Source organism: Mastacembelus armatus, chromosome 9 (genome assembly GCF_900324485.2).
Source record: "Mastacembelus armatus chromosome 9, fMasArm1.2, whole genome shotgun sequence".
Taxonomy (NCBI): domain Eukaryota; kingdom Metazoa; phylum Chordata; class Actinopteri; order Synbranchiformes; family Mastacembelidae; genus Mastacembelus; species Mastacembelus armatus.
Genome location: NC_046641.1, coordinates 12,146,272 through 12,169,127, shown reverse-complemented (window position 1 = coordinate 12,169,127; position 22,856 = coordinate 12,146,272). Strand labels below are relative to the sequence as shown.

The window sequence follows — 22,856 nt, the reverse complement described above, 5'->3', positions numbered from 1 at the left end:
GTGTGTGTGTGCAACCATTGTGTGTGTTCTTCTGGGTGTATGTGTGCTTGGAATATATCATACTAACTATTTATTTTCTGATTAAGTCATACTGCTAAGGGTTTTTTTTTTTGCAAGAAATAGGAACAGGATCAGGTTCAGTTTAGGTTAGTTGTAGATCCCAAAGCTATGGAGCAGATTCTATAATAAGTCTGTATCTCCGTAGAAATGTGTTCCTCTTTACTCTGTCCCAAACAAATCATATCATGCTTAACCTGAACCTATTCTTACTTTAACCACTAAACCTCTGTCTTCAGAGTCTTGGGAAATAATATTTACTGTTAAGGCTGTGGTTGGCCTACAGGGAATAAATGAAAAACAATATCATCACAAACATATATTTATAAAGTTAACCATTTGTGGTTTACGTCTTGGTTTTAGGGTTAAGGCTATAACAGCTAACCACACGAATAGGTTAACTTTCACCATGTTATACTTAGAGCTAACCTTCATGGATGAATGTAAAGCCATACAAGGACCTCACAGGGGCGGTTAAACGTGCGAGTGTGAGTTGAGCCTGCGCTCAGGCCCCGCCCCCGCAGCATTGACCAATAGGATGCCAACATTGTGATTGACGGGTGGTTGTCAACAACTGTTCGGGAAGAAAGAAAGTGTCATCTGTTCGTGCGCTAACGTTAGTTTACCGACCGCTGTAGAGTAGGACTTTCCATGTTTTTACCTCAAGGTTAGAAAGTCCCGACTTATTCTCGTTTTCTCTACTACTGAGCTATGGGCGATAAAGTTATAGAGAGCAGCTAACAGCAGCTAGATAACTGAATGTCTTTCAGTCAGTTACAATTGTCAGAAGTTGGCTAGTCCCAAGCTAGCTACGCAGCATAGGCTGCTGTTTATTGTGAGCGTCTCATATCCTGCGGTGGGTTGTGGCCAGATTTAAAAACATCGCGTCTGACGAGCTCCTGTAAAGGTGCCCTGGTTTGTGCAAGCGAGGAGCTCTCTGAGATATTCCACCATGGATCCATTTGACAGTAGCAGTACAGGTAAGGCAGGAAAATGGTAACATTAGGTAACAGTATCAGTAAGCTAACAGCAGCAGGCCAGCTAAATACTTACGGGGCATTAGCTGCGGGCTCAGCCGAGGACACATGGGGGTGGGTTTTACTTTTGACAAGCCTAGCGAAGGCTATCTTTGTTTACCAAGTCATTTGTTTGCCTTTTACAGCTGCATGGTTCTCAGACACAAACGTAACTAATTGCAGACCCAGACCTGCAGTGACATAACTAGCAAGTTACTGTAATATTTTACTGCACAAGACTGTCTTTTGATCTTAATCGCACTAACCAATATCGATTTTGTTTAACCAAAGCCAATAAAACATTTCTAAAAGCTTAAGCAATGGGTGTCTAAACTGTTGGGAGGAATGTAGTATGATACTGTTGAGTTGTTGTGTGTTCATGGTCAGCCATCATCTTTAAAACCTCTGCCATGGTCCCAGGGTTTTGTAATAACAAGAAAAAAAATGCACATACAAACAATAACAGCTCTCAGAGAGAACTGAGGCTCCTTCTCAGTGGACTTCTGTATGATTTGAAGTTTGTCTTGACCTGGAGTCAGCCACGACCAAATCATAGCAGCTTGACTTCCTGTTTTTTTGTGACTTAGTGATTTTGAATAAAAGACTACGCTTACTTTCACAATCACATTTTTATCAGATAATAACCAGAAGGCTTTACCAGATGCTTACTTCCCATTAGGTTTTAATGACTATGTCTAACCAACATATAACCCTGTACTCAGTATCCACTGTATGTATTGTCAGTGATGTCTGGCTTACTGGGTTTAAATAGGTGTATAGTTCTGTACATTTAAAGCTTGATAAAGGTTTTCAGTAAACAGGAAGCACACAGTCAGCGGAATATATGCCCTACTGCTGTGTTTTCGAATTGTAGTCTAGATGATAACCATCACATCATGTGTCCTTCTCATCTAGGCATGTCTTCTTGCATATATAAAATAAGTATCATTATAATATCACAACATCACAGGGCTGTTTGAAGTAGATGGCTATCATTATATTTGGATGCAGTTTTTATTGGTTTAGTTTTTATCATAGCTTCATATCATAACTTCCTATTAACATGACACATTATCTATCACTTAGCTCATAGACAATGAATAGATATCATACCACAACAGTGTGGTCAAAACAGAGACAGATTGACAGTACGTACAGTGACATCACAAAGTTTGTACAGTACCCCCAAAGAGCTAAATTCCCTAAACCTATAAACTCCCTAGTTTCTGGAGTCTGGTGCCATTGTTTTAGTAGATACTTGATATTGCTCTGTGCTTTCCACTCAAATGTGTCACCAAGTGAAACAAAAAAGCATTGTATTCATTGGAACATGAGGCAGTGTGCATTGTATGCTGTTTTAATTCTTTCATTATTATTATATTAGGAAGTTGGACATGCCTCTGATTGTTTCACGAGTTGCTGAAGGCAGATTTTCACTGACAGAGAATCCCATTGATTTTGACAAATGACAAATGTAACCTTTGTCATGATGCTGAAGACATAGATTAGTGTGTGGAAATGCTGTATTTTCTAAATCTCCATACCACCAAAATGGTCAGATTATGGATTTTCTTTGTATTTGCTTCTTTCTAGTGTTGAGTGTATTTTCTCAGTTATTGTTTGGCACTGCAGGTAAATGAATGTACACGTATTTAAAAGCAGCTGCCACACCAGCCTGAAGAACTCGTTCTTTGTAGGTCAGAGTACCAGGAAATATAGGTTTACTAACAGGAAACTGAAGAAACTGCTTTGTTAAATGTGTCTTCATGTTGCTTGCACAGTAACACAGTAACAAGCCTTTTATGTTGGATAGTAACTTGCTGCCGCTACTCTGTTTGGAAAAGTCTGACAGTCAGCAAAACACAGCATACACATCATTTAGCAGTATATAATTATTTGGACACTGCTGTCTGCTTTTCTTACGTTTCTCGTTTCCCCCTTTGAAAATCCTCTCTGATTTCTCTTCCTCTGTGTTGCAGAGAGGGCCAACCTGCCAAGGAACATGATTGAAAACAGCATGTTTGAAGAGGAACCTGATATTGTGGATTTGGCCAAAGACTCAACTGCATTTCCGGTATGCAAGCCTTAATTTCTTTTGAGGTTCTGAAATTTGCATATCTCACAATACATAGATGTGCTGCATTTGTCACAAGAGCTTTTATTTGTCAATTGGATAATGTTTAACAGATTGGCTACTGGCAGTATAAAAAAGGAAAGGTTAAATATTTGTGCAAGTTTGGTTCAGAAAAACAAACAGTGCACTCCTTTATATGTCTGTACATTCTTTTTGATTTGTCGCTGCAATTATCAGTAATCAGCATTAACATTAACAATATTAACATTACATTGTGCTAATTAGTTTGCCTAGGAAGTCAATCTACTTATTAACAGCATATGGGAAACACTGCACAATGTAGCTGGAGAATAACAGTGTGTGCTGTGCATGCTCTATGCAGACATTTCCTGCACTTGACCCAGATGAAGTGGTGTATGAGCCTCGTAGCTCACGGTTGCTTGTGCGAGGGCTGGGAGAGAATGACATGGATGAGGATGAAGAGGACTGCGAGTCTTCAGCCCGTCTACTAGGCATGTCCTTTATGAACCGTAGCTCTGCTCTTAGATCGAGTTCTTCCCCTTACACCAGACAAGCTCCACCCAGGTAATAGACTGTAAAGGTCATGGTTTTTGGTGTTGTATGTGTAATATGTGGACATTTTTGTCTCAAAGCAGTGTTGCAAATTCTTGTTGTCGAAGTAAGCGCTGCTGAAAATTTTATGTTTTCAGCTCATGTTCACGACCCTCAGCCCGTACCATGGTTGTATGTGTATTTGTCCTGGTGATAGTGGCCTCCGTGACCATGGCACTCTACTTCTTACCTGGATGCACCTTTACTAAGGTAAGATATATATTCAACATATGTAAATAGCTAAACATACTCAGCTCTTTATGACACTACCTCTGTCAAATTATTTCTTTTCAGTCACACACTTATATATGTTTACTTGACTCACCCATACCATTTGTTCCTCTACAGACAGGTTGTCGTAAACCAAACAAGACCACTCCCTTAGAGCCAGTGTACCCTTTGTCCACAAATGGTGAACTGTTTCCATGGGCACAGCTCCGGCTGCCTCACAGCATACGTCCACTCAGTTATGACCTCACCCTAAACCCTGACCTTGACAGCATGACCTTCACCGGACACACTGTTATCCAGATGTCAGTGCTTCACAGCACCAAGATCATTGTCCTGCACAGCGCTAACCTCAACATTATCAAAGCTACTTTTAAGGTGGGTTTGGAAAGGGATTGTGTGCATTCTGTGATGTGCAACACCTGCCTGGCTAGTTCTACCAAACTATATACAAAGATATCATTTGTGGCTGCACGCAATAATTGAGTCAGACTTTTTGCTTTTGTTATGTTTTTTTTTTCCAGCTAGGTGATGAGGCGGCCAGGGATGTAACTGTGTTGGAATACAAACCCAGACAGCAGATAGCTGTTAAGTTCCCTGAGGAGCTGAAGACAGGCCAGTACTGTGTTTTGACCCTGGACTACTCTGCAAACCTTTCACATACCTATGATGGTTTCTACAACAGCTCATACATTGATAAAGCTGGAAACAAAAGGTACACTTTTGACTGTGCTGTAAGTACTCCTTGACATCTGAAAGTTGTGCTGCAGAGTAGGGGTTTTATTAAAAGCCAATATGGAGAGGATCATGTGTCATCACAGAGTGTCAGCTATTTTTGTGACCTTTGGATGATGTTTTCACCAGGTACTAACAAAGCAGTTCTGTAAAACTAGTAATTAAAAACAGATACTGGGGCTGTTTTATTAAATTTATAGCATTTACGCAATTTGATATTACTGCATGATCATGTTTGTTTCCCTGTTGTCCCCAGGGTCCTAGCTGCAACCCAGTTTGAGCCACTGTCAGCTAGGAAAGCCTTCCCTTGCTTTGATGAACCAGCTTTCAAAGCTACCTTCCTGATTAAAATCAGCAGAAAACCAAATTACATGACTCTTTCGAACATGCCTAAGGTAAAGTAACATTAGTAAAGATCTGCTTATATTTACAGTACAGTAGTACCAAGCGTTGAAACGTCCTATTTGCTGTCCTAAATAGCTTCATCAGTGTGTTTATTTTATTAACAGCATTCTAGCAGCTACAGTATTTGTTGTAAAGGCTGGTAGTGTTTTAAAATTAATTTTGAGATTTCTAAATGAGCATAGAAACAGTGTCTATGCTCATCATCACTAGATTAGCACTGTTGTTGAGTGTTTTCTGTGTTGCTAGTATTTGTCTAATAACCAATGAAACCAGAATAAAATTTCATATTACTGGTTCACTGGTAGGTATACATACAATACAATGCATACAATGAAACTACCAAACTATGTATTGACTTTTGCTTGTAGTGGTGTGTTGTACACACTTACAACATGCCAAATTTGATTTAGTTTAGAATTATTTTACCAATATTAAGTGGTAGTATCAGTGATAGTGGCAGTATCAATATGCTGTGTGTTTCAGGCTAAGTCCACACCACTTTCCAATGGCCTCATGCAAGATGAGTTTGAGAAAACCAGTGTCAACATGAGCACCTATCTGGTGGCCTTTATTGTTGCTAACTTCACACCTATTAGCAAAAATGCCTCAAAAACTCTGGTAGGTCTTACACTATGCTCCAATATATTGTCTACATTTAATATCCAGTTATTCAGTGAGATTGCATTGTTGCTCATAAACTGTCTGCATGCGCCTGTTTGTTTTAGGTGTCTGTGTACTCTGTGCCAGAGAAGAAGGAGTATACTGATTACGCTATGGATGCTGCCTCCAAACTACTGGAGTTCTACAATAAATTCTTTGATATTGACTACCCCCTCGAAAAACTAGGCAAGTACACATATATACACTTATAGGCACTTTTTACAAAATGGGCATGTACCCCTTTTATTTATCTCCCTCCAATTGTTCCTTCCCTTCTTATTCTCCCTCTCTTTTGTCAGATTTGGTAGCCATCCCAGACTTCTTGGCAGGAGCCATGGAGAATTGGGGACTGATCACTTTCAGAGAGACCAGTCTGCTGGTGGGAAAAGAGTCTTCTCCTTTGGAAAAACGAGTAGTTGCTACCATTATAGCACATGAGCTTGCTCATCAGGTAGGTTTGTGTGTCTTTGTGTTTGTTAAAGGAACACTGAATGTGATCCAAGTCCTGATCTGTCTCTGATTTTGTGTCACAGTGGTTTGGAAACATGGTAACTATGAGCTGGTGGAATGATCTGTGGCTTAACGAAGGCTTTGCTACTTACATGGAGTTCATGTCGGTGCAGACAGTATTCCCCGAGCTGGACATTGTAAGTTCACGCATTAGGCTAGTAAATTACTTACCACATACATTGAAGGAGATACAATTGTGTGCTTCACTGTGTCTTGTCAGTAAGTCCTCTGTTTGTTTGTAGGGTAATTTGTTTCTAGCAGTGCGATTCAGAGCTATGGACAAAGATGCACTGAACTCCTCCCATGCTGTGTCGACAGAGGTTAATACATCAGAACAGGTGGAAGAGATGTTTGACTCTGTTTCCTATGAAAAGGTACAGTTTTAGACACAATAATTGCTGTCAATAAATAGTTCCTGAGTTCATTTATCCACTGAAAATCCATATCGAGTTATCTAATGGAGAAACGTTTCTACTGCATGTTACTATCTTACATCGCTGTAGTTAATTCTCTGTTTTGGGTCTGATCACTGATACTCTGTCTCTCTGTCGTCCAGGGTGCATCCATTCTCCTGATGTTGAATGCCTCCCTGCCATGGAATCAACAGTTCACGAAGGGTATCATTCAATATCTAAAACAGTTCAATGGATTAAATACAGGCACTGATGACCTCTGGAACAGCCTTACGCAGGTGTGTGTGTGTGTGTGTGTGTGTGTGTGTGCATTTTGTGTTTCTGTGCCATTTACTTTGATGATAATGGATACCAAACAGCCACTAAATAATTATTGTAATTTATTATGGCACTAGACTGAACAGATTTTGGATTTCTCTTTGTGTCCTCAGGTTGACATCTCAACGCAGCGCCAGAACGTGTCAGAGATGATGCATTCATGGACATCACAGAAAGGCTTCCCATTGGTCACAGTAAGCCGCAAGGGAAATCAAGTGACCCTCATGCAAGAGCACTTCCTTCTCACATCAGACAATGGTACACTCACCTCCAGGTGGGTTGCATAACCACACAAAACAGACAAGCACAGAAACACACCACAACCCTAATTGTATTCTGCACTGTCTTTAGCTTGTGGAATATTCCCGTGACGTATGTTAACGACAGCTGTAGTCTGGCCCCTGAGTGCAGACAGGTGTTTACTCTGAAGACAAAGTCAGGTAAGACACAAACTTAACATTAATACCATGTCTACACATAAGGTTTAAGTGTAGTAGAGCAGCCTTGACAGTCTACCACACCTGATTTAAAAACAAGCCCAGTACATGCATAAATTGTAGGAAATGCTGAAATGTCTTCTGTGTAGACTTGATGTGAGTTTTGGGTATGGTGTCATATGTTCAAATTTTGTGTGTTCAGGCACTCTTAAGCTTCCAGGCAATGTAAAGTGGCTGAAATTGAACTATAGAAACACAGGCTTCTACATCGTCCACTATGGAGATGAGGGCTGGGCAGCTCTTATAGAGGCTTTGTCCACCAATGTCACTGTTCTTACACCTGAGGACCGTGCCTCACTCATACACAACATCTTTGCTCTCTCCAGGTATAAAAGACAAACCAAACTGTTCTCTTTTTGAATTGCATTCAGTAATACAAAATGAAGAGGAAGAGTATTTTCAAATGTTTGTGTGTCACTTTCATTGCCCACCTTTCTTGTCCTTCTTTATCCCGTGTTGTCAATAGACTGGGACGTGTGTCCTTCCATCAAGTCCTAAATGTGTTGAAATACATGTCCAAAGAAACTGAGACTTCTCCTGTGACAGAAGCCTTGTTACAGCTCAATATTATCTACAGGCTGCTTGACAAAAGACTGGAGCATGACCTTGCAGCCCGCATGAAGGTACTGTATATGTCCAAGATGAAGTTCGATTTTAGAAGTAGACAACCAAAGAAATCCTAGTCAGACTTCTCTCCAAAGCCACTCCTTCAGAGCACGTGAACTGGCACTGCCTGACTACTGAGGAGTCAATTTGTTTCATGAGAGAAAGTCATGAGGAGAGAATCACAGCAAGTCTGATGGCTCATTTAAATGTAACTTGGTTAACATTAGTCTTGGGCTAATATAGACATAACAGCGATGTTGGCAAACATAACAGATTTCAGGAAAATAACAAAACATAAACAATCTGTCCTGTTGGCCACTCAGTGTTACGTCTGGGCTGAATAAAACGATTACTCTGCCCTGCTGCTGCCACAGATAATGGCGTTTTTTCCTTTATGTTGTCAGTGCATTTAATTTATTCTTTGTCATTGGGATGAACGAAGAAATTCAAGAAATACAACAAAAAATGCTTCTGAAAGAAATCACTTACCCTACTTGTGTCCATTGAGCACATTCATCACATTCACTGCCTCAATAGTTTGTAAATTTGATAATATAAATAATATATAAATAGGTGTAATATATTAAAAAAAATTTTTATTTTTATGTTTTTAAAAGTGTGGACTGTGAATTGTTAGGAGGTTGGCAAATTAACAAAAACATAATGATGTGTATCATATATTTATTATCATGATCATGTATAATAATTATGTATTAATTCGATAATGAAAGTCTTTAATTCACAAATTAGAATATTACCAAACACACCTTTCAGACTAACTCGTACAGTTAAGATGTTGGTGTTTTGTTTTTTTTGTTGCAACTAACGTGAAGTGTTCTTCTTAACTGTTTATCTGTAAATATGCTCACTGTAATAATGTATCAATGACTGTGTTTTTTTTTTTTTTTTTTTTTTTTCCATGTAACAGAGTTATATTTTGGACAACTTTGGTCCTCTAATGGACAAACAAACATGGGGAGTGGAGGAGAATGTATCTAAACAGGAATTACGCTCAGCCCTACTGGGGATGGCCTGTAGCCTGAATCAGGATAAATGCATTCAGCAAGCCAAAGCCCTGTTCAAAGAGTATGTCAAATCCAATGGCACAACACGGTATGTAAACCACACAAGAAACTTTCATTTTCCTTCTCCCATTCAGGGTCACAGTGGCAATAGGGTGAGCAGGATACCCCAAATAGCGTTTTAGATAGAAATTATGTTTAGGAAGACTGGTGGAGAGATTAATTTCAAGGCATCTAAGTTGTAAGAGGAAAACTGAAATTCCTAAAAAAAACTGAAAAACCTAAAATATTCATTATATATATATGGCTTCTACATATATTTTTCTAGAATACCAGATGATCTGCAGCAAGTTGTGTTCACTGTAGCTGCTCAGTCTGAAGAAGACTGGTCGACTCTATTGGGATTGTTTTCAGCTACAACCTATGATGCAGAAAAGCGAAAAATGCTCCGTGGACTAGCATCCACTCAGAATGCATGGCATATAGTGTGGTAAGTGTTTGTTTCTGGGAAAGAGCAGCATCTTTAATTTCCATTCGATCATTTGATGAGCATATATAGTTTTAACATGACATTTTGCTTGGACCCAATGAAGCAGCAATGCTTTAAATGTTGCCCTCCAAATGCAGCAGGAATTACTTAAAGCTATTTTTTTTTTCGTTACATACAGTTACAATACAGTTACTTCTTACTCACTGGCTGACATGCACACTGACACACATATGTGAGCAGTAAGCTAATATAGTATTGTCAATGAATTGGTCTAGTTCTAGTTTGTATCCAATCAACATGCACTTGATGGCGTTCTCATCCAGAGTAACTTCCAGTGAGTGCAAAGAATAACACCTCATTATTTACAAAATTACAGATGTTTGAAAAGTGATAAAGTTTTTCCCTGTCCTAACGCTGAGTCGGGATTTGGGTCTTTTAATTTGTTGATTTCAGAATGTGTTGATTCTGAAACCTGACAGACTACACTAACTTCCATATCATCACCTCCATACAGTATGTGAATAGATGTGATAGTTGTTTACAGAGGTAAGTCTTCCACAGATATTATTTATTCAACCAGAGCACTTATTATGGTCTGTCTAGGATTCTGCAGGCAGGTCTGAAGGGGGATATCATCCAGACACAGGAGCTGCCTTTGGTCATCAACACTGTGTGTAACGGTTTCACCGGCTACTTGTTTGCCTGGGATTTTATACAAGAGAACTGGGACCGCCTCATAGAGAAGTAAGTAAACCTGTCAGCATCCAACATGTTATAACTGAGAATACATTTTGGGATTATTATGCATTAAAAAAGGCAAAAAGAAAAGATGACAGTCACAGTGTTTCTGTGTTTTTGCTGCAGGTTCAGTGTTGGCTCCTATGCCATGCAAATAATCATCAAATCTGCCACCTCCCAGTTTTCCACAAAGGCACACTTTGATCAAGTATGTTTCCGTTTTTCTGAAATACATTTATGCTGCATATTTCCAGCATATTTTCTCAGATGTTTAGTATGAAACATCACACTAATTGCTTATAGTGTGTTAGGATATACGTTCTGACAAACATTTCAACATTTCGTTGTTCAGGTCTACGGGTTCTTCTCCAGTCTGAAAGAGCGTGGCTCCCAGATGAGGAGTGTGCAAGAAGCTTTGGAAACTATCAGGTTGAACCAGCGCTGGATGGACCAGAACCTGCCTACGCTGCAAAAATGGCTGTAATACAGGTGCTCCATTCAGTTTCTGCCCCACTGACAAGCAGCCGGGCGTGTCATCAAGACAACAGCAATGTTTGCACTATTGTAGGACTGTCTCTCTTCACTCCCTTTATTCGGGCCAGAGTAGTAATCAAAGGCAGAGATTGTGCTCAACCTGGATGGATGAGGTGTTTTCTGAGATTTGTCCTTTGAGTTGGATTTTGTTAGCTCAGGGTGGCTCTGATTGGGCGTCTGACAGGAAGTTGTCAGATGCAAACACACACTCCTCTCACTTTATGGCCTAGACCAAACCTCTTCTCTGCAGCTCTGATATAGACATGATGCCTGAGCAGACAATCATGCCTCACCCACACTCCTTTTGCTCAGCCTGCTCTCAGGCATTTAAGGGGATGAGCTTAATAATAATAACTTCAAAATGTTTGAGGTTGAAGAATGTCACCGTTACTGTCTGTGTACTTACTGTCAGGCAGTGCGGGACCTTATCTCCACCATTGGATAGTCCTAGATGCAGCTGTCAGGGATTGTTCAGCAATGAGAATTGAAAATTACCGGTACTAGAGAGATGTTATTATTATTTAAATTAGATTGATCTTGTATTGCTGCTTTAACAATCTGCATTGAAACATAACTGCCTGTCAGTCTGTCCTCTAAATATTCATGCAGCTTGAAGTTACTATGTTAGTCATGGTTTTTATATAGGATTGGTTGATTGATTGATCGCTTAAATACCAAACTTGCGTTGGCATCAGTTGAATGTACTGGAAAACCTTCTCACTGTGTACCAGTAGATGGCGTACTGCGGTGCAGTGCAGGTTTAAATCAACAACCAATGTGTCTTAGTCAGAGCAGGCAGCGCACACTGGAGCCAAATGTTCATTTCTTTCATGCTTTCTTCATAAGGCCTGTTTAAGCTCCAATCAAGAAGTTTTATTTTGATTGCTTTTTTGCCTGCAGTGCAATCACTGTACAGACTCATTCTTTTACTCCATCTGCTTGTAAACTTGTAATTATAATGTAAATATGCAACTCCACACTCTTTTCTTTGCAATTTTGGATGTACTGTTTTAAACATGTTGACTTTTAATATTTTAAGATTTGCTTCCTGGTGTGTGTGTGTGTGTGTGTGTTTGTGTAAATAATAGTGTAAAGAGTAAACATATACATAGAATTAATGAATACTTTTTACTGTATTTTCTAATTTCAACTACGACACGGAGGTTTTTCTTTTTTTGCTGATGAATGTTAATGTTTTAAGGGCTATATGTGCATATTGAATATTGAAAGCGTATAGAAGATCATCTATATTGGGCATAACTAATCTGTCCAGTAAGATGTTGCTCATCACCCAAATAAAGTCACCAAAGTTAGTCCAATGTTAACCAGACAGGGGAATGAAGAACAGCCCAGCTATTTACTTTGTTTTTACATGTCTGAAACTTTTATTCCAAAATGGTATTTAAGATTAACACTCACCCTAAGCTTTATCTGAAGTGGTACTTGTTTACCCCATCACTGTTACGTTATGTAGGATAACTGATTTCCAGCAGTGAGTTTACTTTGGACACCTTCGTTACCTTCGTCAAGCCTGCATCACGTTTTTCGCTGTCACTTACCTACCAAAGCTAATTTCTCTCATATATGTGAGACCGTTAAGACATTTGAAGTTCAGAAAAAGAATACACTGGTATTCACTGGTAATCGTACCTCCCACTTGCACACAGTGGGACTCTTTCTGGTTAGTCCAGCCTACACAGGACCAGGCTTACCGAGTGAATCTCGGTATGTTATGTTTTGATGTGGTTATAAAAGAAAGCACAGAGTGACACCATGGGAACAGAGGAGGCACTTGGCTAACATCCCCCTGGGTAACAGTGGGGGATAGTGTTATTACTGGTTTACTTCACCTAATTCATCATACTTCCACTTACGCATTGTGTGATAAGGCTTTAAAGTGGCATTTTAGAATATGCCCCTAACACAGAGACCTGTATATCTCACTGATTGTGAATCACATGGGTTTTTTTTTTTTTTTTTTTACTTAATCAGCTCTTTTAGGATGGCACACTGGTTCACTGCCATATTTTGATCAGAAAAGAAGTAGTACATGTGCAGTCAGCTTCAATAAGAGACAGGTGTACAGTAGTTGATGTTATTCTTATTGATCAGATACAGGATTTAGCCAGTTGACCGTGTGATGAGAGGTTTGTAATAGAGTGCCACATGTGCTGTAAACCCAATCAAAATTAGTCTTGCACTGAGATTAAAGCTGCTGATGTTGCTCTTCATGTAAAATAAATAAATAAAAGTTGTTTTCTGAAAATGCTGCACTTTCATTTTTGTGGACATACAAAAGAACAGGAGTCTTTCATATATTCAACGTGTCACTGTTTACCTAAACTCAAAATGTCCTGGTGCTGGTTTTCCTGTATCTGATCAACACAAAATTAACTACATAAGTTCTGCAAATTATTTACTCCCAACCCAAATCAAGTTAAGCCGCATCCAAATTTCTTTCAGATACATTGATTTATAAAATATTGAAATTCCCTTTGTATTTTTAAAGTCCAATCATGGTGGATTAACTCAGTTAATATAGTATTATTAAAAATTCCACAAAAGGTCCTAAAAATAAAGGAAAACTTTAGTTTACTAAAGCAGATATGTTGACTTACAACTAGTAGATACATGTTAATGCTCAGACTGTTTTTAAATCTTGGCCTCTTAAAGTTAATAAATAAATAAAAGGCGAAAAACTTAAAATGATTTTTATTTAAAATTTTAAAACATTGGTTTAGTAATGATTTAGTGTTTGTTCTCCCTCATCCAGAGTCACGAATGTATTTTGTTTAGATTTACTTGAATTTGAATTTTTACTCAGTGAAACACCATGACCACACTACTGAGCATGTTGTCTAAATACCAAGGTTCCTGCGCTTTAATAGTTTAGTGCATGTTACATGATAATTCTCAGTTACACTGCCAGTCTTTCTAGCTTTTTTTTTTTAGCTGTTCCTGAAGTTGGAGATGTACTACTTATAATATCAACGTAAATGACTTTATTTACCTATTTAATTATTTTCTTACACACTGGAACTGATATTTCTGAACGATTTGAAGCCCTTGTTAAAATGATTACTGTCAAGACAGTAATAATTACAGTATGTGAAGCTTTGAGTCTAGCTACAAAAAAGACTTTTTAATTTTAACAAATTTTGTGCATATTAATGCACTGTGACAGACTTCTTTCTATGTGTGTGTGTTAGAAAATCTGTTTTGTTCCTTTGTTTGACTTGTTTTGGCCGAGTGCCATGCAGCTGGAAGACATCATACAGCAGTATTTTCACTCTCATACTTTCTTGGCCCAACAGCCCGAGTGCACAAGGTACGAAGAGAACTGAAGACTTTCTGTTTATATTCAAACTTCTAATTAACGAATCGACTGGATTCTGTGAGACCTGAGTGGAGGGGCAAAGGTGATTAGTTTGCCAGACATGGGCTTTTGTATCACCCCTGTCAGTTACTTTATTTTTAGAAGGAAGTTGAATTTTGTCATCTTTTGTCATTTTGGGCAAAATGATTTGAAGTTTGTTTTCATTCATTGAATTTATTTCAATTCTTATCATACTATAGCTGAGGAACTTAACAATTTTCATAGATTGTTCAGTGTTTGTTGTGTTTTTTTTTTCCAAGGCAATTTTTGCAAAACAAAAAATGTTTATTTAGTGTTTTCTTCAGAATTCACAAATTATATGTAAATACTTAAAGGTGCAATGTGAAAATGTAAAAGACTTAGCAGCATCTAGTGGTGAGATTGCACAACGCAACCTTGTGAGCACCCTCACACCCCAAACCCTGTTTCCAGGCCGAGGGAGGTACAGTGGCCATCACCTTTCAATTAATGGCATTCACATCAGTTTTAGTTGTACTTTGTGTTTTGCGCTAATTATCAAATATGGACATTATGAAGTACTTGGATCACATCACCATTTTAGCATTGTTGTTATATCAACATTAGCTTTTTAGAGAAAACACCAGAGACAGTAGAGCTGTAGACTCCTACAGTAGCTTGGTTTCCATTTCCCTCTTTCCGTCTGTACACAACAGGTGAGACAGACTGTAGCATTTTATGTCTTTGCAGTGCTGATGTGCAGCTGTATGTTGAGGCCCGTCTAGGATAAGCATTCCCATGCTACAAAAATGCTAAATGCATATTAATCTGGGTGTCAGACTCCATGTCCACCACTCGATCAGTCGGTCTTCATCTCATTCAGTTGAAGCACATGAGCAATCTGAGCTATGCAGCCCTGTGCCAGAGAGTGGGGCAGTTTGACATTATCAGCAGATCTGCTTAAGGTCACATTCGATGAGAAAAAACGTTAGATAATGGTCTGGTCACGAGAATAGTCATAAGGAGACGTGCGACGTTAAGCATGCGACGCTCTACTGGCCTACTGGAATTTGTTGAAAAGTGCATTCAAATACGGACAAATGCTGCTTTCATTATCCACTTTGGTACTAGAGTACAACTATCATGCTGCGGTCCCCTACAAATAGCTCCATATTTCTGCTTTTCAGTCTCTGTACCTCTTTCTTTTTCCCTCCTCCCTTGCTGCCATCACATGGTGGCAGTAGACCAGTACAGAGAATAGAAAAATGGCAGATCCTTTCTCTCAGTCTGTTTGTTTACAGTGCACTGGATCCTGATAGAGGAATTTAGATATGTAACCTTTCTGTTAGGATTGTGTTATTTTTTTTATTAAAAATAATTGAATTTCTCATTTTGACACATTATGCAGTTGGTATTTAGGTCATTTTACTTTAGGAGTATGATATTGTCTAATCTAAGCTGGCAAAGGTTTAATCTTTCTGGCTGTTCAGTTTTCATTTTTCTGTCTTTACAAAAGCAGCCTTTCTACAGACAAGTCTGATAAGGTGGCATCAGATAAAAACTTACATGCTACAGAGATGTTAATAGAGAAGCACTGTATTACTGCTCTCTTGACATGATACTGCAGTGTGGCTGTGCTGCACCACTAGAGGCCACCCAACCTTTGCTTTGGTCCACAGCTCATCTCCTGCTGTGGGTTCTGGACTCATATAAATGATATTGTTGCTCTTCAGCTTAATTTAAACTGTGTTTTTTTTTCTAAATGGATGATTAGCAGACTAAATTGCTAACAAAACCTACAGTTACAAGGTTGATCCTATTTTATATACCCAAGCCTGCAAATATGTTGTGCTGAACCATGTTCACAGTTCTAGAATTTGCTTTTATGACTTATTTTAGCTCTAAAGATTTTTAGCTTTAGGGAACAAATGGGAACGACCAGGGAATATGTGTATGTCAGGCCAGCACTGTCATGAGTTTCTGATTTAACTGTCAATGACATACACTGCTTCCAACAGCAGCGGCTGTCTTTTCCTGATAAACTACCTATATTCAATTCTAAAACAAAGACAGAGATGGAAGATGTTGCAGTTTTGGAACCCAGTTCTCAAAACAGGTGAGCTTCTGACTAGATACGTACAGGTACAGTTATCTGATATTAAGACTTATCTTCTTGGATTGGGGAAAAAGGCCTGAGAAGCTTCTTGAAAGGTTAGATATATGAAACCCTGTATCTCAACATTGTTCTATTGTCAGGAACTATGTAACGCAGCCACTGTCACCTGTCATGGACAGGAGGATGATGACAGGGCAGAGAAAGTAGGTCACATGGAGGTGAGTGATACAAAGAGCGATTCCTAAAAATCATGAGTAATAATATCACAACAGTCAAATCCTGTTCATTTAAATGAGGTATTCCTCTAATGATTCAAGGCAAGATAATTATACATTACTGTAAAAATTGTTAAAACAATGTAAAAAAACCCCATTAAAGAACAGCTTTAATGAAGTCAGTGTTTTCTTAATGCATTGCAGAGCCATTCACTTATCAGTCATATACACTAGATTGAGCTGAATAACTTTAATGTACTTGCAACTGTAGTATCTAAGTAAAGATACGTATTAGATTGGGACTGTGTCTTGGCAGATACTCAATGTTAAATGACTTGGATCAGGATCAGGGGGGACGTCCTTATGTCACTATATTCCTCCTCTTTTCAGAGATGGAAGAAATAGCAGTTATGTAATTCACTTGGCCAGACACCGGTGTGGTCGTCTAATCTCTAAAACCTATCTTCATACTGTAGCTCACATACTTGAGATAGAAGCCTTGCAAGCCTCTAGAAAGTTTAGGGTTGCATAACCTTGTATCTCTAAACTGTTTAAATGTGGCTGAGGAACTTCTTGTGATACTGCATGATGCCACATTATGATAAAACCACAAGGGCCGGGGGGTATGACTATCTTGGCTCTAAGCATGCACCTAGAGAACAAGCTGTTATTGGTTTTAAATAATGTTTGTTTAAAAAGACCTTGAAAAAAAAAACACAAACTCAACCGGGCTCACTGTTGGGTGACCAGTAAAAACTTTACCAGACATGTCGAATTTAGAATCCAGGATGTTTTATTCAGAACCCGCTGAAAATGACAGGCGACTGCAGCAATACAAACATGTTTGTTCTATAAAGGCATATAAACCCACGCATTCAGAAAAGCATTCACACATACATGAAGGTTATCGAGTCATGTGCCAATAGCTCACAGCAGTCAAATATGTCAAGCAAAGAAAGCAAGAGTATGAGCTTAACTTCTATTACCCAAAGCAAAGACTTAACAAATTCTAATAAAGTTTCTGGATGCTGATTGGTCAGTGCAAGTGACTGCTTACAGAGAAAAAAAGAGAATTGAAATCTTGCTACAACATATTAAGTCTCTCACATTTGCTGCTTCTTCAGAAAAAAATATACATTCTTGAATTGACTCCTGCTGTAACAGGTCTCACCTTAAGTCATGCTGTAAGTAAGGCTGCTGTAGGTCAAAGTGTGCCACGCTGGTATCAGGTTCTAAGCTTGACTTAATGCCATTCAAGAGAAAACTGGTTCCTGATAAACTTTTCAATTCAATTCTGAAACAAAGACAGAGATGGAAGATTTTACTGTTTTGGAACCCAGTTCTCAAAACAACGTGTAGGTGAGCTTCTGACTAGATACGTACAGGTGCAGTTATCTGATATCAAACATCTTCCTACTGTGTCTTATGTTTGAATTGAGGGAAAGGGCCCTTCCTGTTTCTAGAAAGGTTAGAGTTGTGCAACTAATTTATCTCCACATTGTTCTATTTTTAGGAAATGTTTAAAGCAGCCACAGTCACCGGGGCAAGGAAAAGGTGCTCTAAGTGTAGAGTTAATCGAATTCTAAAGTTCAGCAAATGTTCGGAGTCTAAGTGCTAAATGAGGAAAACCCGGCTGTTGGCAATTGATAGCATAAATATTAGACTATAGAGGCCTTGTTTCTTTTATACAGTGGCCTTAATGTGCAAAACACAATATTTCACAAAACAAAACGACATTTAAAATGACAGATAAGGTAAAGAGAACAGTTGCTGCTTGTGACTGGACCGAACCCAGGTCAATTCAAAGTTAACTAAGATCATTAGAGTTTTTTCAAAAAAAAAAAGAGGCAAAGATGTAAACTAATGGCACAGTATGCAGAACCGCTGTAGATTCACTTAAATGGCATCAGTATAACATCTAGCTTGAAATGTGTTAGACATAATCAGCAACAGTGACCTCCACTGGAGTGTTGGCTGTGTGCTGTTGCTGTACCCCAGGAGCATGGTCTTCCCCATGTGTCTCGTCATCGTTTCCCTCAGATCTCTCACTTTCTTCTCTTCCTTCTTCCATTCTTTCAAGTACCCTTTTTTCTTGCTCATTTAGTATCATTGTCTCCTTGATGATTTTCTTCTGTTCCTCCACCTCTTTCCTCTCTTTTTCAGCCTTCTCCATTTTCTCCTTCTTCTTCAGCTTCCAGAAGAAGCGCAGGTTTTTCTCGGGGTAGGTGACTTTGGCTAGCGGCAGCTTGAAGATCTTGTTGGTCTCCGTTGTTAAGAGGAGGAAAGTGAGGGCAGACAGACAGAAAGGCCAGGTGCACGCTGGCAGACCAAACTATAGATGAAAAATACATCATGTTGCAGTTATTAACAGTGTTTATTATGGAGTAATATATAATAACAGTGAGAGAACATGTGTACTTACCCTGGACATGATATTAGCAATGGCTGAGCTGAGGTAGGCACAGAAAAACGCTACAGAGGAGGAGAGAGATGCAGCGCAGTGATGTTGATGTATATGCTGTGATGAGTGTGTGACAGCAGAGTACAAATATCTAGAGGTAAATGTCATCATCCTCTCTATGTGCGCTGCATTTTCTATTTTCTGGTATTTTTGGTATTCAGGTGACTACTCACCACACGTAATAGCGAGAAGGTGTACCTGCCATGTGAGAGCATAAAACATGCCACCAATAGCTATGCAGGCTAACACACAGTTATATCCCCAGAGGCCAAAGTAGATGTCACCAAAAGGTGCAGCCAGGGCCAGACCTGCAAAACAAAGACTAATGTCACCTTACCAGAGAAACGCCCTGTTCAGTTTGAGTTTATTTGGGACCTCTGACAGATATTTTCGGGTGTAATCTTGGAGTTGGAACAAAGTGATTGACTGAATGAATGAATCAATTCATTTTTAAGTGTGTCAAGAAGGTGTAAGTGTGTAAGGTTTTACTGAGGTGACCCAGAATTTCATTTATACATGTTCATTTCACAACGTTCTTATATCAGATGTGGACTGTCTGATGTGTTGTCCTGTCCTCTCACCTGAAACCATTCCCACTGCAGACCCAATGACAGCATGAGCACAGGTGATGGGGGAAGAGATGAAGAGCGAGATGATGAAGATTCCTCCTGTCCAAGGGTTGTCACAGCCATAGACCTGGCCTATTCCCACTGGCACTGACATGAACAGCTGAAAAGGTGCACACAGAAAGGTTAACTGTAGATGCATTACACAGCATAATCTACACCTAGATTACTTTTTTGTGTAGGTTTGTAGAAACTGATAGAAATCTCCCTGACTAGGTATGTAGGTAGCTATTCAGCTAACCTGAGTATAGAGTAACCAAAAAGACCTCGACAAAAACATCCTGGCCGTTCACTGACCTTGGCCACATCAAGTTGAGCCCAGGTGATGTTGGGCATCGCTGAGCGAGGCTGAATGTTGACTTGGGGGAAGTAGGGGTTGTAGTAACCAGTGGCGACCATGTGGAGACACACAAGGATGTTGAAAGGCAGGGTGAACACTGGGAGATCCCAGCGACTGTTAATAGATGCCAGGGCGCTGGACACAACTGGGCTGAAACAGCAATCATATTCACAGAAGCTTTTATACATTTACTGCTCATAATGTAATGTCATAAATCATATCATATTGTACACAGGATGACAGCATGTGGTCCTGTCATACCTGTTCTTTCCAATGAACCAACATTCCTATATAATTAAAGCTGACAGGATCAGTGATGATTAACTGAGCTAAGTCCAATGAAATCTGGATATAGAACAAGTTGAACCATCTGTGCCTTTAGTCATAACACTTATGTGATCATACTTCAAGTAAAGTGAACTGAGCAGTTTTCTACCTTTCATCTGATATGAATTCAATCTAAATCAATCTGCTTACCACATCATGGACATGAAGATGTTGGGGAGCAGAAGCCACCAGTACCAGGCTCCAGCACTGGAGAACACAGCCATCAGCAGACCCACCAGAATCCCATTGTATCCATACAGCCCTGCAGCTATTGCACCCCTGAAAGAAAGCAATTCAAATGAAGGAACTCACATTTTCATATTTTTGTGTCACAGGCATGCCGCTTATGCAGACTTGGTAGACTTCATGTGAATTGTGAACTATGATGTAGCATCTAATTGTGAGTGATTTATTTACCTGTTCTGTTGTAGGATGAGGGCAGATATTGTAGCAAAGAGTGTGCCCACAAAGCCGTTGAGGGCCCACCAGTAGTTCTGCAGAATGAGGCCTGCAAATATGATGAGGCCACTCAGAGGGTTGTTGACAAACATAACTTGGGCAGCTCCACGCAAAACCCAGTCCAGCAGCTGCAGCAAGAAGAACTGTTCTGGAAGACAGACGGAGAGGAGAGAGGGAGTGCTGACATCTCCCCAGAGCTGCTTTAAGGATTTCTCACAGTGACTCTTGGGCAAGATTTAGTCTTTTAAGTCTCACAGTTGCATAGCCAGGGCCAAGATTAAAGAATCCTGGAAGCTTTCCAAAGTGACGGTACGTTCAATTGATCGTGGGAAAAAATCTCTAAAGGGTGTGACAAGATAAACAATGAATCTGCAACCCTCAGAGTGCATCTGAGTCACGAGGTGAGTTTTCTCTGTGAACTATTTATATTCTAATTCTGTATTTTCTAATTAAGCCACTTCCAATGAGATACTGCTTTTGTATGGATTAGGAGAGCACATTTTCAGTATAAACAGATAATGTTAACTTACTTTCCATCCATTGTCCATACACCTTCATGTCTCCAGAGAAGTAGGAGACTCCCTTGAGGAAGCAGGCCCTGACCCTCAGCAGGGTTTTAGGCTTTGCAGGCTCTACAGAGTCTCCAGCCTTGTCATCAGGCGCCATCAGTGACTGAAGTTCCTAGAGCCACCATTACAGTAAGAATTAATTCAGAGAATTTTATGACAAGCACTGTTAGAATCATGTTTACACACTCATATCAGCTTTTTCTCGTGCAACTGAACTAGGGACATCGACTCACAGTGAAAGTGTTGGCAGGAGAGCTGGTGGGCTGGTTGAGAAAATTGGAAAAGTTGATTTTGCGTTGAATATCCTATGTAGAAGAAGCAGAGGCATCATTCAGCAGCAAGATTTCCTCAGTACTACTAATAAATTTGTTTTTTATTTTAAAAATATTATTTAATTACAACTTTTTTTCTAAGCAGATTAACCCAAATCAAACTGGCAGACTTTTAATAAGATTAGTTAATATACACAAAATATCTTTGGTCAGTGATTTGAGTTCAGGGGCAATAATATTATACAATTAACATGGACTTTTAGAAACATGTACAAGTGTTCCTACCTTCGTGCAGTGTGACACAGGCATATGTCCCAGCATAGGCACAAGCTACACAGGCTCCAAACTCCTCTCCTGCTGTACTTCCAAGACTTCCACTGATGGCTTTTATAGCAAGGTCACACAGAGAAAACCCCACCTCTTCTCTCCTCTCCTCCAACCATCCATCCCTCTGCTCATTATCTGTTCAGCAGGGCCACACCCATGTCTCTCCAGACACACACTCTAACTTCACAGTTTTTCTCTGTTGCATCGGTGCATTCCTCAGATCAGCACTGCATAGCTCAAAACTACCTATTCAACCACCCACGTCATCTAGTCACTGGTGCATTTCATACGCACAATTTCCCCTTGGTTTGAGTGAACTGCAATTGCTTTCAGTGAAACATGCAAAGGATTGTGTACAGCTGTCGGCTGTTTCTTACATTTCCTGTTGTGTTTGCCATGCTGTGCAAAATGACATATACTTAGTGAAAACATTCTCATAATATGTCAAGCACATGTCTAAGTAGGTTCCTGTACAGTACAGGTCTTTGAAATGTGTTCAGAATTGCTCTCAGGTGAATTATGACTAATAGCATATGACAGGAGCATCTCATGAACCTTCAACTGGCAGGCACATATAGACCCAGACAGAGCCTGAGGGGTCATTCCTGTGTGTTCCTTTCTACAATAATTATGTGTGTTTTTGTTTGTTTGTTTGTTTTTTATTTTTGCCAGTAAAAAGGGTAATAGTGAATCCTGTCCAATCCTTTGTTTGTGTTCTCTTATCTACTGTAACATGACGCTTCATGACTAAGTGCAATTTCAGACATTATCATGATGGATTGGTGACCTGTCCAGGGTGTACCACTGCCTTTCACCCGAAAGAAACCTGGTAGGCTCCAGCAGATCCCTATGACCCAAAATAAGAATAAGCAGGTATAGATAATGGATGGATGGA

At 39.5% G+C, this 22,856-nt stretch overlaps 2 protein-coding genes across 5 annotated transcripts; one reads left to right on the top strand and one right to left on the bottom strand.

Moving 5' to 3' along the window:
• Positions 1–639: 639 nt before the first annotated feature.
• On the top strand, positions 640–13,181 carry lnpep (leucyl/cystinyl aminopeptidase). Its single transcript, XM_026320879.2, has 22 exons — positions 640–1,037; positions 3,053–3,147; positions 3,530–3,732; positions 3,858–3,969; positions 4,108–4,365; positions 4,512–4,702; positions 4,979–5,117; positions 5,611–5,745; positions 5,853–5,973; positions 6,087–6,238; positions 6,321–6,434; positions 6,540–6,671; positions 6,854–6,988; positions 7,142–7,302; positions 7,380–7,468; positions 7,668–7,851; positions 7,992–8,148; positions 9,060–9,244; positions 9,482–9,643; positions 10,247–10,387; positions 10,508–10,589; positions 10,734–13,181. Exons 1-22 carry the CDS (start codon positions 1,010–1,012, stop codon positions 10,863–10,865), a joined length of 3,108 nt encoding a protein of 1,035 aa, XP_026176664.1. The 5' UTR covers positions 640–1,009; the 3' UTR covers positions 10,866–13,181.
• Positions 13,182–17,371: 4,190 nt separating this feature from the next.
• Positions 17,372–22,025, bottom strand: slc14a2 (solute carrier family 14 member 2). 4 transcript variants are annotated; one of them, XM_026321738.1, is made up of 11 exons: positions 21,920–22,025; positions 21,596–21,667; positions 21,324–21,474; positions 20,752–20,941; positions 20,485–20,613; positions 19,965–20,157; positions 19,623–19,770; positions 19,215–19,349; positions 19,003–19,052; positions 18,538–18,912; positions 17,372–17,874 (listed from the first exon to the last, which is right to left on the bottom strand). In XM_026321738.1, exons 1-11 carry the CDS (start codon positions 21,953–21,955, stop codon positions 17,869–17,871), a joined length of 1,485 nt encoding a protein of 494 aa, XP_026177523.1. In that variant the 5' UTR covers positions 21,956–22,025; the 3' UTR covers positions 17,372–17,868. The 4 variants fall into 4 exon arrangements, with proteins under 4 accessions (XP_026177523.1, XP_026177524.1, XP_026177522.1 ...); XM_026321739.1 differs by having other exon boundaries at positions 18,574–18,912; XM_026321737.1 differs by having other exon boundaries at positions 17,372–18,912.
• Between the last annotated feature and the right edge of the window lie 831 nt (positions 22,026–22,856).

Bases quoted from the DNA above. Each gene is read 5' to 3' on its own strand.
- slc14a2 (XM_026321737.1), bottom strand. From the start codon at position 21,955: ATGCTGGGACATATGCCTGTGTCACACTGCACGAAG. The intron at 19,053-19,214 runs GTGAGTAGTCAC...CCTCCTCTGTAG, and splicing joins CCTTCTCGCTATTACGTGTG to CGTTTTTCTGTGCCTACCTC. The intron at 18,913-19,002 runs GTAAGTACACAT...TTTCATCTATAG, and splicing joins TTGCTAATATCATGTCCAGG to TTTGGTCTGCCAGCGTGCAC.
- lnpep (XM_026320879.2), top strand. From the start codon at position 1,010: ATGGATCCATTTGACAGTAGCAGTACAG. The intron at 4,366-4,511 runs GTGGGTTTGGAA...TTTTTTTTCCAG, and splicing joins TTATCAAAGCTACTTTTAAG to CTAGGTGATGAGGCGGCCAG. The intron at 5,974-6,086 runs GCAAGTACACAT...CTCTTTTGTCAG, and splicing joins CTACCCCCTCGAAAAACTAG to ATTTGGTAGCCATCCCAGAC.